Genomic DNA, 14,017 nt, shown 5'->3' on the forward strand with positions numbered 1-14,017 from the left:
GCTATATTTCCATATGATGCTACAGCATCTTACAGCCCAGGCATTATACACAGGGTGAAACAGACTTAGCTGGACTTATGAAGTTATCGTTTTGTCGTCAAGTTGCATCCGAAATCCAGTGATGTTTCATTAAGGAGGAAATATTAAGTAGGAGCGTGCAGGTGTTGCCTTTTGCAAGGTGCGAGAAAGAACAGCCACTAAGTTTCAAACACAATGTAAATTATAAATAAATCCGAACAGATTACTGTGCATTAATGATTTTTTGTTTTGTTATTGGAAAGAATAGGGCCAAAATTGCGGACTATGTATGCATTTAAAGCGAATTATTTTACCAGTAAGAATCGTCTGGGGCACCATTCCTAATTTCCTAGGTGTAACGGAATATTGCCAAGAGCATAAAGAAAATATTTTGAAATCGTTTGAACGCGCATAACTGCTAGCTCTGCGGTCTGCCAGCACGTAGTCAGATAAAGGGAGCAAAATTCAGGGTCAGTTCAAGAGGGAACGAAATTACATTTATATAGCTCTTTAAATCTTCTCGGGACGTCCCAACGCGTTTCACAGCCGACAGACGTATTGTTCTTTTTCTGTGTGAGCTATTCTTACAAAATCTTACAGCACAGAAGAAGGCCATTTCATTCGAGAAGCCCGTGCTGGCTCTTTCAAATAGTTATTCAATCAATTAGTCATATTCCCGAGCTCCTTTCTCACCTTCACCAGCGACGTCACCCCCAGCACTTAAATATCTACACAAGTCCTTTTTGGAGTTATTATTGAATTTGCTCTCACCACCGTCCCGCGGTACAACTCAGGGATGAGTTCTTGTATCACTAGCTTGGGTCCAGCAAGGTGCCGCACTTAGCATTAAGAGAACCATAAAGGGAAGGAATCCCGACAAAGTGTATCTGGCACCACTGCTTTTAAACTTAATCGAAAAGACGTGACACATGTATGAGTTTTCCACCTCGTATCTACGTTTCCAGCTGTGGCGGGTGAGAATGTTGGATTACATTCCTGATCAAATCGCAGGGTCTAGGCTCGAAACGTCAGCTTTCCTGTTCCTAAGATGCTGCTTGGCCGCTGTGTTCATTCAGCTCCACACATTGTTACCCCAGACCCAGTCCTCTGCTCTTCAGTTTCTCACCCTTACTTTACAGGAATAAATGCAATGGGTGAATGTCCTCTGATTTCTAATTAACTTAATGGAAGCATCTGGTTCATGTTTAGGGCCCTGTGCAGTTTGCTATCACTAATCTACCTGTCCCTGAAAAAAGTTAAAGGTGATTTTTTATATACCCCCGCACCCAATCCCCAGTCCAAACAGACGCTGATTGATCCACTGTTTTGTTCTGACAGTGAAGTTGGAGTTAGTTTGGAGCTGTGGAAGATTGCAATTTCCAAGACGTCTCTCTCAGTCGGAGACTATTTCCTATCAACCATTATCCTTGATGATACCCTGAGACCTTAGGCTGAAATTTGGTACATTACAGCAGTCACTGTACTTCAATTTCTGTAAAGGACTTGCTGCGATCATGTAGGCCTACATATAAATGCAAATACATTCATTGGTTCATTCTCTCTCTTTCATTCTCTCTCTATCTCTTTCAGCCCCACTTTTTTCCTCATACTCTTTTTTTTGCTCTTCCTTGTCATCTTTCAAAGGAGACACTAATTAATTTGATTTAAATGTTTTATCCTATATTAAAAATGGTAGCTACATTCATGTTAAAATGTCAAATATTTAACATCTCACAACTTTGTACACATTGAAGAGGTTTTGTTACAACATCTTCCACAAAATATATTTTAAACAATAGCATTGTAAATTTTGCTCAAAATTCTGTATGTTGCAGCTATTTGGTTGTGGTTCACTTGCCCAATCAATACTGAGCAGAGGAGTAAATGGCAACATGCTGACAGTTGCCATTGGCTTTCCATTTGGAATCACCATAGCTGTTTATGCTACCATAGGAGTATCAGGTAAGTGCTGAGCATTATCCTAGATACTATGAAGAAAACTAGGGAGTTTAAGGTATTGTCACAGAAGTTAAATCTTCACTTTCTTACTGTATTATAGCTTCTAAACTGTTAGCATTACTGAAGATAAGAGATAAAATGTTAATATTTGAATGCAGCCTGCAGCTTGGAGAACAGACATAACCCTCAGAATGTTAACAGATCCAGAAAGAAAAATTTTCCTTAACTAGCCAGTTTATTATAAAATGTTCTGATCATACATTTGCACTTTAATAATAAATTACCTCAATGTTTCAAATAACTCAATGTATAATTATTTCTGAAAAATACAGATCTAAAAGGCTAATTATGAATAATTTGAATGTTCCTCTTGACTTCATTTATGACATTGCTTTCAACATATTAGGCAGTATTTTACTCTGCCTGTAAACTTTCCATGGAAGCTTTCCAAGTTATTGTCAGTTGGGCACTCGTATAGCTTGACACCTGTGTGAACAACTGCACATCAGCTTAAGTAATCAGTTTCAAGAATTTAGAAAGGATTTACAAGGATGTTGCCAAGGTTGGAGGACTTGAGCTATAGGGAGAGGCTAAATAGACTGGGACAATTTTCCCTGTAGTATTGGAGGTTGAGAGGTGACCTTATAAAGGTTTATAAAATCATGAGGGGCATGGATAGGATAAATACATAAGGTCTTTTCCCAATAGTAGAGGAGTCCAAAACTAGAGGGCAGAGCTTTAAGGTAAGAGAGGAAAGAGTTAAAAGAGATCTAAGGGCAACATTTTCACACAGATGGTGGTGCATGTATGGAATGAGCTGCCGGAGGAAGTGGTGGAGGCTGGTAAAAAGACAACCGGATGGGTATATGAATAGTATCAGAGATAATGGGAACTGCAGATACTGGAGATTCCAAGATAATAAAATGTGAGGCTGGATGAACACAGCAGGCCAAGCAGCATCTCAGGAGCACAAAAGCTGACGTTTCGGGCCTAGACCCTTCATCAGCGTCAGCTTTTGTGCTCCTGAGATGCTGCTTGGCCTGCTGTGTTCATCCAGCCTCACATTTTATTATCTGGGTATATGAATAGGAAGGGTTTAGAGGGATATGGGTCAAATGCTGGCAACCATGGACGATTTGAATACTGTATAACTCTATGACTCTAATTGTTGTTAAACAGAGGCGAAATCAATTCAGTATCAAATCATGTACAGAAAGTAAAAAGAGAGGGAAAGAAAAATTGGATCAAGACAGAAATATAAGAGATTGAAAGACAAGTTGATCTAAAATCATAGAATCCCTACAGTGTGGAAGCAGACCATTTAGCCTGAATCCCCACTGCCCCTCTGAACAAATGCCAACCACCTGCTCCATCCCTGTAAACCTACATTTCCCATGACAAATCCACCTAGCCTGCACATCCTTGGGCACTATGGGCAATTTAATATGGCTAATCCACTTAAATTGCTCATCTCTAATAATAATTAAAATTAGAAGGCAACAAAACTCCACACTCATGAAGTTAATTTTCAGCATGAGGTAATTCGTTTGGCAGTAATTGAAACTACCATGCTATTGAACTATACTAAGACTAGAATGGGAAAGCCCTAAATTTCTGTGGTAGGTTTAAGTCTTTGCTACAATATCTGTTCAGGAATTTCAATCTGTTCAATATTTTTGAAGTGAGTGCCAAATGGCTAGATGCTTTTTTCATGCAGATAATTCATGTGTAAAACATCAGAAATGACAACTTTCAGATCTTTGAAGTAAATCCACCTGGGAAGTTATGGAAGTTGTTGTCTAATATGTGCAGAATGTAAAATGTACAGCAATTCTTTCACAAAATTCTCATTTTGAACCAAATCTATCAATAATACTTGTTCAAATCTTATTTGATCTGATAAAAAGAAAAGACTTCACTTTGTTACAATTTCAATATCTTTGTCCCTGTTTCTGTTCAAAGTCCTTACAGACAAGAGCTCTCTGGAAGCCCACATCTTGCCTGTTCCAAAATGGTTTAAATAGAGTGAATTACCCTTTGTCTTGAGTCATGTCAATGAAATGATGTACAAGTATGCATCAATGCATCCCAAATACTCTGATAAAATGGAGAACCATCTGCTGATAAAATGTATTTTCAGGCTGAGCTAAAATTCAATTTTGTTGAATACTTAAATGTACACAGAAGCAAAATAGAAACATAGTATTTGTCTTTCATACTTAAAATGCATTATCTGAAACTAAAAAGCTTGTGGAGTTGTAGATTATTTTTCAGACTTCTTTAAATTTGGCCTTGAACTAATTTTTCTGGTGCTTCAACTGTGGAGTTCAGTCTGTTGCTAGGATATAACTTTGGTTCAGTTAAGTGAAAGTTTGAAAACCAGCAAAAAGCTACAATGATTAATCTTAGTTTAGGCAATTCTGACTTGTCAACAACAAATGAAAATCTACTACAAATGATGACTTTTTGGAAGGGAGACATCTAAACATCTTCCTAACAATCAGCTACCAATATTCTTTTCTTTTATTCTTTGTCACTGGCTGTAATCTAGCTGTTTGATAAGCTCTGCCATACTTGAATCAAAACCAGCGCAATATAATATCTACAAAAGTTCCTTGTCAAAATATCTTCAAATATCATCCACATTAAATACAGCATCTGTTTCATTAATACATAGTTTCCCCATTCAGAAATATACACTTGTTTTGCTGACAATTTCACTGCTAAAACAGACAAAGGAAAATACATGTTACACTCCAATGGCTTTCACTCAAAAAAGCTATCTTTTGTTACAATACTTTAACCCACCCAAATTTCATAGGGAAATAATCTAACTATGCTCTTCTGTAGACAGGATCTGCAATTGTCAAATGATCCTTGTCTTTCTACCACTTGAAGGTTTCCAATCAATTTGTTCACGAGAAACTAGAAAATTAGGGGCATTTTTGGTGAAAACCACCACTAAAGTATGTTTTATCAGCAAATCAAAAGCATGAGGTATAAAAATATGAAAGATCAATCTCAGAAAATGAAATCAGATTCAGAAAGATTGCCATTATCAAATAAACTTGTTCAATAAGCAAGAAACAAGATCAAGTTATTAACTTTCACTAAGTTCACATAGAGGATAAGGAGTTTCAGATGCATTCAACCTGGTTGTTTGATTTTCAATGTGCTTTTTTGTGTTGGACTAACCCTGGCCATTTCTTTTCACAAATTCATTCAGAATGGTAGCTTAATTTACTCTACCAAGTGATGTTAAGAATAAAATAAATACATCATCTTTGCTTCATCTCTGCAATTATATGGAGTCTTATCTCTGTTATGTAGAAAAGACAATCAGAAATGCAAAAGATTTAGAAGTGATTTTTGTGACCACCTTCATTTAGCCTCACACAAATGGTGGATTTATTCAGTTTTTTTTGAAGGAAATAGCTTATTGCAAGAAACTCAAATTTTCTTCAATGTCACTCAATCATCAAAGTATAAATGCTGAATTTTGTTATTGTTTGATAAGTAGTGACATTTATTTGGTAGAAGATTTAGTTTCCCACACTGAGGTGAGGAGTAAGTGGTTTAGAAGGTATCTGAAATGTACTTTTCTCTCAATGGGTGGTGGAATTATAGAATGTGCTGCTTGAAGATAGTGGAGGCAGGTAGTCTCAACTTTTAAGAAGCATCTGAATGAGAATCTAAAATGCCAGGGCATAGTATGCAATGGATCAAGTGCAGATAAATGGTATTTGTATAGTTTTTAGTGTTTGTTGGTCCAAACAGATGTGCTGGAAAAGGGCCTGTTTGTGTTGTATGATCTTTTTACAATTTTAATTACCTTGTTAACTAACTTTCTATTTTAATTCCAAACTACAGTCCATTCTCAGAGTTATGACAGTGATCTCTTCCTGAATATGTAGATCATTTGATAAAGACACACAGCTTTATCACTTATGAATTATGATAAGTCCACACCCATTAGATAAGTTACGCAATATAGAAATTACTTTGTGGACAGTTGAGTCACTTATCAGACAAGCAAACACTTGTGGGGACAATGTAACTCAGTACTTTAGCATGCTGTTCATTCACCTTTGGAGTTTATATCCAATCAATAGCAGTCCCCTTGCTATGCTGGCTCAAAGCCTCTTCAGTAATTACTCAAGTCTTTACAGTGACAAACCCGAACACACAAATAATTGTGTTAAGAGTCCTCCAATAGAATATGCCTTTGCAAGGTAAAATTTAAATTAAATTTCTTATGTACTTTGTATTCTCCTCACACTTCATTTCTCATTGTACAAGCAGATCTTTATTTAGTTCCTGCCCTCACAGCAAGTTGGAGTTTAGTTTATGACCTCTTCCCACATCTGAGAAACGGTCAGTAGGACTGTCAGCTAGTGCTCCATCCCTCTTTTTGAACATATGAAAGAACATTTCCTTCCTGCTCACTTCAGATTTCTTTCACCTGTTCCAAGCTTGTAATACTCCTGACATGATGTATCATCTCCCATTTAGTTCCATTATTTTGAGACTCCTTTTCCATGCTTTTCAGTGATGTGTCTTCCTTCAATAAATCAACAATTGACTTCTTGGTATCTCCACAGTGTTTTTGCTCTATTTTTGAAACCCTAATTACTAAACTTCACTTTACTGTTAATGCATGTATCAGAAATCCAAATTCAGCAAAGGTTGAGTAATATTCCATAAGTTTCTGTACTCAAGTTACTGAAATTTCTTTGACCAGAGATTTACAGGCAGGCGTAGTGGTAAATAATGCTTTATCATGATTGTTGGGGGGGGTTGGCTATGCTCAGCTGGCTGAATAGTTGGTTTGCAAAGTAGTGTGATCACAATAGCGTGGATTCAGTTGCCACACTGGCTCAGGTTACCATAAAGGAATCTCTATCACAAACTTTCCCTCTTCCTGAGGTGTGGTGACCCTCATGTTAAATCACCACCCGTCATCTCTTTCTAATGAGACAGCAGCCCTATGGTCTGGTAAGACTGTGACACTGCTTGTTAATTTGCATTTGTACCTAAGAAGGTTGAAAATGATTCAGCACATAGGCTTTGTTCCCCAATTAGTTTTGCATTTGTTGTAATGCATCAAAATTGCATTGTTTATATCACTGGATATTCCCGCAACTACTCAAAAAGGGAGACAATGTTAACAATCTCTTATTGCATAATCAAACCCCAGAGAAAGGATTTGGAAGTACAAGCAATAGCATCTGCTATAAAAGCCCTTGAACACGTGAGAAGTCCACATGTAGAAGGATAAAAGTTAATAAACATTGTACTAATAGATTACAAATGGTTCTTTTGATTGTTATTTGATATAATACATATCTTCTAAATAAACACATTGGAATTCAAAGAATCTGCTCCTCTGAGAACTTCAACAGTGTAATATAGTTAGCTGCTGGGTCTATGTCATTGAATTGCAATGAGCCCAATAACTTGGATTAATGTTCCATGGAGTTAAGTGCCTTTGTTTTAGAAATGTTCTTTAACAGAACAAATGCTTATGTTGTGTTTATTTAAAAGGTAAATCATGCTTGCAATTCCAGCAGTCTTCTCTGATAATGTTCTATTAATAAGTTCAATAAGTTGGAATTCTTCATGTTTGTGTTCTGTGAACAACCACCTCTTATGCTCAGAGTTGACCATTTATCTTAGTTATACAGAACAGTACAATCCATTCTATACATTTAGTACAAGCTGCAGTACTAATCTGTGATACACTGGAATCCTATTCTGACAGAATACCAACACACTACAACAAACTGCTTCCATAGAATCCATCTCAATTATTAACAAATTTCCCTTTCGCCAATTTACAATCACTGTTAAGCTCCTTCACTACTGTAACTTTAATATTTTAAAAAATGTGTATTGATAAGTGAACATTTTACATGGATGTAAAAATGAATGCAGCAATGTGTTTTCATGATATAGAACCACACTTCCTGGCTTCCAAACAAATTCTTAAACTCTTGGATCTTCTCTTTCATCATTTAAAACATGTCACAGCTTAGCCGGCTTTGAACCCAAGGTTCTCAAACTTTTCACCAGTGGGCTTTCCTTATCACACATGCAGGTTTGGGGTGGACTAATTTGGATCAATTCTTGATTTTGTGCAATAGCATAAAAATTGTTGATAATAAATCATCAGCACGTTCTGCAATTTTCTCAAATTATATTTCCATGGACATTGTGGAACTAGTTAAAAATGAAAATCAGGTTAACTCCACCTGTTACAGAGACTGTCTGTCTAATAAACTTATTGAGGGATGTTATTACACACCCCTGAGGTAGGTAGGACTTTATCCTAGTCCACCTGGCTTAGAGGTATGTGCAGTACCACGGCACCACAAGACCCTTCCAGATAGTTTCTTGGTGGCAGTGATCTAGGCAATTTCATTGATAAGAAATACCATAAGATATAGGGGCAAAAGTAGGCTATTCAGTCCAACAAGTCTACTTCACCATTCAATCATGGCTGATATGTTTCTCAGTCCCAGTCTCCTGTCTTTTTCCTGTAATCTGTGATTCTCTCACTAATCAGGAACTTAACAATCACTGTCCTAAATACACTCAATAACCTGGCCTCCACAGCCCTATGTAGCAATAAGTTCCACAGATTAACCACCCTCTGCCTAAAGTCAATCCTCTTCATCTCGGTTCTAAACGGTCATCTCTTCATCTTGAGGCTGTGCCTTGGGTCTTAGTCTCTCCTATTAGCAGAAGCATTCTCTCCAATGCCCACTCTACCCAGGCTTCTCAGTATTCTGTAAGTTTGAGTCAGATCCTTCCAAACTCCATCGACGCAGGGTCCTCAACCACTCCTCTTATAACAACTCCTTCAGTTCATTTCTATAAACCTCTTCTGGACCCCCTCCAAGACCAGCAGATCCTTCCTTTAAATATGGGGCCCAAAATCCTGCTTACTATATTCCAAATGCAATCTGACCAGAACCAGCAAAGCCCTCATCCCATGAATGAATGAAAAAAACCTCAGGATGTAGAATATCTGGTGCAGGTCATTTATCCTCCTTCAGATGTTTCAGCTTCCCCAGCATCTTGTCCTTAGTAATAGTGACTATACTTGTCTCTGCCCACTGACTCTCTTGAAGTTTTGGTATGCTTCTGGTGTCTTCCATTGTCGAAACTGATGCAAAGTACCAATTCGACTTCTCCACTATTTCGTTGTTCCCCAGTACGACTTCTCCAGACTCCTTTTCCCATGATCCAATGCCCACTTTTGCCTCTCTCTTACCTTCCAGAAATCTGAAAAAACACTCGGAATCTTCTTTTCATATTACTAGCTAGCTTACTCTCATATGTCACCTTCTTCCCCTTATTGACTTTTTAGTTATCTTCTGCTGGTATTTAAAGCCTTCCCAATTTTCTGGCTTCCTACTAATCTTCACATTGTGTGCTTTTTCTTTTCTGACTTTCCTTGTTAGCTATGGTTGCCTCATCATCCCCTTAGTATGCTGTTTCTTCCTTGGGATGAATTTCAGCTGTGCCTTCTGAAATACCCCCAGAAACTCTTGCCATTGCTGCTCCACAATCTTCCCTGCTAGGCTCCCCTTCGAATCCACTCTGGCCAGCTCCTCCCTCATGTTTTTATAGTTGCTTCCACTCAATTATAAAACTAATTCCAGTGAGTCTCTCTCAAAGTGCAGGGTGAATTCTATCAAATTGTGGTCACTGTTCCAAGGGGTTCCTTCAACTTAAGTTCCCTAATCAAGCTTGCCTCATTACATGTCACTAAATCCAGAATTGTCTGTCTCATAGTGGGTTCTACCACAAGGGGCTCCAAAAAACATCGTGTAGACAGTCCACAAATTCCTTTCCTTGAGATCTACTATCAACCTGATTTTTCCCAGTCCACCTGCATGTTGAAGTCCCCCAGTGATTATTATAGTAGTGCCTTTCTTACATGCCTTTTCTATTTCCTGATTTATTTTCTTCCCCACTGCTTGGAGGTTTGTAGACCACTCCCAAGAGGGTCTTTCTTACTTTGCAGCTTCTCAACTCTACCCACACAGATTCTATGCCTTCTGACTCTACATCCCTTCTCATTATTGATTTAATTTCATTTCTGATTAACAAGGCAACCCCCTTCCCCAGCCCATCCTTTCAAAAGGATGTGTATTGTTGGATATTTAGTTCCTAGCCCTGATCTCCTGTTGCAATGTTTCTGTGATACCCAGAACATTGTGCTTGCCAATTTCAATCTGTGCTACAAGCTAATTTAAGATAATAAAATGTGAGGCTGGATGAACACAGCAGGCCCAGCAGCATCTCGGGAGCACAAAAGCTGATGTTTCGGGCCTAGACCCTTCATCAGAGAGGGGGATGGGGTGAGGGTTCTGGAATAAATAGGGAGAGAGGGGGAGGCGGACCGAAGATGGAGAGAAAAGAAGATAGGTAGAAAGGAGAGTATAGGTGGGGAGGTAGGGAGGGGATAGGTCAGTCCAGGGAAGACGGACAGGTCAAGGAGGTGGGATGAGGTTAGTAGGAAGGAGATGGAGGTGCGGCTTGGGGTGGGAGTAAGGGATGAGTGAGAGGAAGAACAGGTTAGGGAGGCAGAGACAGGCTGGACTGGTTTCGGGATGCAGTGGGGGGAGGGGACGAACTGGGCTGGTTTTGGGATGTGGTGGAGGAAGGGGAGATTTTGAAGCTGGTGAAGTCCACATTGATACCATTGGGCTGCAGGGTTCCCAAGCGGAATATGAATTGCTGTTCCTGCAACCTTCGGGTGGCATCATTGTGGCACTGCAGGAGGCCCATGATGGACATATCATCAAAGAATAGGAGGGGGAGTGGAAATGGTTCGCGACGGGGAGGTGCAGTTGTTTATTGTGAAGCAAGCGGAGGTGTTCTGCAAAGCGGTCCCCAAGCCTCCGCTTGGTTTCCCCAATGAAGAGGAAGCCACACCGGGTACAATGGATACAGTATACCACATTGGCAGATGTGCAGGTGAACCTCTGCTTAATATGGAAAGTCATCTTGGGGCCTGGGATAGGGGTGAGGGAGGTGTGGGGGCAAGTGTAGCATTTCCTGCGGTTGCAGGGGAAGGTGCCGGGTGTGGTGGGGTTGGACGGCAGTGTGGAGCGAACAAGGTAGTCAGAGAGACCACTCTCTCTGGAAAGCAGACAAGGGTGGGAATGGAAAAATGTCTTGGGTGGTGGGGTCGGCTTGTTGATGGCGGAAGTGTCGGAGGATGATGCGTTGTATCCAGAGGTTGGTGGGGTGGTGGGTGAGAACGAGGGGGATCCTCTTTGGGCGGTTGTGGCGGGGGCGGGGTGTGAGGGATGTGTTGCGGGAAATGCGGGAGACGCGGTCAAGGGCGTTCTCGACCACTGTGGGGGGAAAGTTGCAGTCCTTGAAGAACTTGGACATCTGGGATGTGCAGGAGTGGAATGCTTCATCGTGGGAGCAGATGCGGCGGAGGCAGAGGAATTGGGAATAGGGGATGGAATTTTTGCAGGAGGGTGGGTGGGAGGAGGTGTATTCTAGGTAGCTGTGGGAGTCGGTGGGCTTGAAATGGACATCAGTTACAAGCTGGTTGCCTGAGATGGTGACTGAGAGGTCCAGGAAGGTGAGGGATGTGCTGGAGATGGCCCAGGTGAACTGAAGGTTGGGGTGGAAGGTGTTGGTGAAGTGGATGAACTGTTCGAGCTCCTCTGGGGAGCAAGAGGTGGCTCCGATACAGTCATCAATGTACCGGAGGAAGAGGTGGGGTTTGGGGCCTGTGTAGGTGCGGAAGAGGGACTGTTCCACGTAACCTACAAAGAGGCAGGCATAGCTGGGGCCCATGCGGGTGCCCATGGCCACCCCCTTAGTCTGTAGGAAGTGGGAGGAGTCGAAAGAGAAGTTGTTGAGGGTGAGGACGAATTCAGCTAGGCGGATGAGAGTGTCGGTGGAGGGGGACTGGTCGGGCCTGCGGGACAGGAAGAAGCGGAGGGCCTTGAGGCCATCTGCATGCGGAATGCAGGTGTATAGGGACTGGACGTCCATGGTGAATATGAGGTGTTGGGGGCCAGGGAATTGGAAGTCCTGGAGGAGGTGGAGGGCGTGGGTGGTGTCACGGACATAGGTGGGGAGTTCCTGGACCAAAGGGGAGAAAATGGAGTCCAGATAGGTGGAGATGAGCTTGAAATGGACATCAGTTACAAGCTGGTTGCCTGAGATGGAGACTGAGAGGTCCAGGAAGGTGACTACAGTCTACAAGCTAATTTACCTTGTTTCATAGACTGTGTGCATTTAAGTAAAACACCCTCAGTCCTGCATTGACTGCCCTCTTTCTCATAGTTGTCCACTAATCTTTTGGACCTCAAGTTACATTCCTGACGATTCCATACTCTCTGGCCTATTACTTGTTCTGGAAACTTTTTAGTAGCCTCTCCTGAGGCATCTCTCCCTTTAACACTTCCCATAATTTTACATGCAACTGATGAATCCTCTCTCCCCCCCCCCCGCCCCCCGCCCAAACTGCCTCTTTTGACCTATATTGTTGGTACCTATGTGAACCACAACAACTGCATATTTCCCCTCCGACTCCAATTTCGTTAGAGCACAAATGAGATGTCCTGAACCTGGGCATCAGGCAGACAACACAAATTCAGGACTTTCAATCCTGGCCAAAGAGAACAGTATTCTCCTGACTATATTATCCTCAATTACAACTGCATTTCTCTTTCCTTACCCCTCTAGAATGCCTCCCTCTCAATACCATGGTGTTATGGGCAGTTTGCTCATCATTCCTAGAACCCTCACTGTCATGCACACAGGAAGCAAGCATCTCAAAACTGTTAAACACGTTCAAGAGCTGTGGCACCTTCAGCAATATCTCCACTGCCTCACTGGTGGTTACACCCTTCCTGTCCATGACCATTGAACAAATTTGAGTTAGTTCATCTAAGGGATGTGACCACCTCCTGAAACATCCAGATAATTCCCCCTTTTCCTGATGCAGCACAGTGTGTTTGAATCTCAGGCTCCAGCTTATCAACTCAGAGCCATAAGCTCCTCAAGTCACCAACACTTGCTACAGATGTAGTCCCTAATAACATAAATGGGGTTTACCAGCTTTCCCATCATGCAATTACAACACATCTCCTGGCCTGGCGTCTTTGTTTTAATTACTTTGTTCTTAAGTTCCTTTTTAAAAATGTTGTACTGGTCTGTATATACTTTCCTTATTTACCATCAATTGTAAAGTCACCTATGAAAGATAATCAAACTAGTAGCTATCACCAACAAGTGAACTTACGATTTACTTGTGAAATCACTCTTTTCTGTGGGCCCGTGATCCTGGGCTTCAATTTGTGTTGGGTTATGTCTCACTGTGGATGTGATCTCTCCTTTCTGACTGTGCAAAGCTTACTGATCAAAAAAGGTGAAGGCAAACAACCAGGGCTTGTCCAGGATTTGAACCCAAGACCTCTTGCATACCAGTTCAATACAAGCCTTGAGCAAGGGTCATCCTACTCGACCCACAAGCTAATAATGCAAGTGTGCCTTTAAATTCCAGTAGCTGCCCTGGTAGGCTTTCAATTCATGATTCAAAGTAAAAGCAAATTACTGAAGAGGCTGGAGAACTGAAATAAAAACAAAGTGTCAGAAAAACCTAGTGAGTTTGGTGGCATTTGTGGAGACATAAATATATCTAATGTTTAAAATCCAATATAATTCTTCTTCAGAACTGCAACTGATTCAAACTTGTTTGAAAATGAATACCAGAGGAGTAAATAGGTTTCCAAGGTATTTCATTGAATCCCTACAGTGTGGAAATAGGCCCTTCAATCCAATAAGTCCATACTGGACCTCTGTACACCCCACCCAGACCCTCTCCTTGTAACCCATCTACACACCCCCAAACACTATGGGCAATTTAGCAGCCAATTCACTTAGCTTGCATGACTTTGGACTGTGGGAGGAAACCCACACAGACATGGAGAGAATGTGCAAACTCCATGTGCCCAAAGGTAGAATTGAACCCAGGTCCCTGGTGCTATGAGGTAGCAGT

The 14,017-nt window shown here is 41.0% G+C and overlaps 1 protein-coding gene across 1 annotated transcript in view; it reads left to right on the forward strand.

Annotated features, from left to right (window-relative positions):
- Positions 1-14,017, forward strand: part of LOC125467210 (aquaporin-9-like) — a 68,545-nt gene that overhangs the window by 213 nt on the left and 54,315 nt on the right. The window contains exon 2 of the mRNA XM_048562739.2: positions 1,854-1,980. Within this exon, the coding sequence (XP_048418696.1) occupies positions 1,854-1,980 (127 nt within the window). The remainder of the gene's footprint in view (positions 1-1,853; positions 1,981-14,017) is intronic.

This window comes from Stegostoma tigrinum, chromosome 33 (assembly GCF_030684315.1).
Source record: "Stegostoma tigrinum isolate sSteTig4 chromosome 33, sSteTig4.hap1, whole genome shotgun sequence".
NCBI lineage: Eukaryota > Metazoa > Chordata > Chondrichthyes > Orectolobiformes > Stegostomatidae > Stegostoma > Stegostoma tigrinum.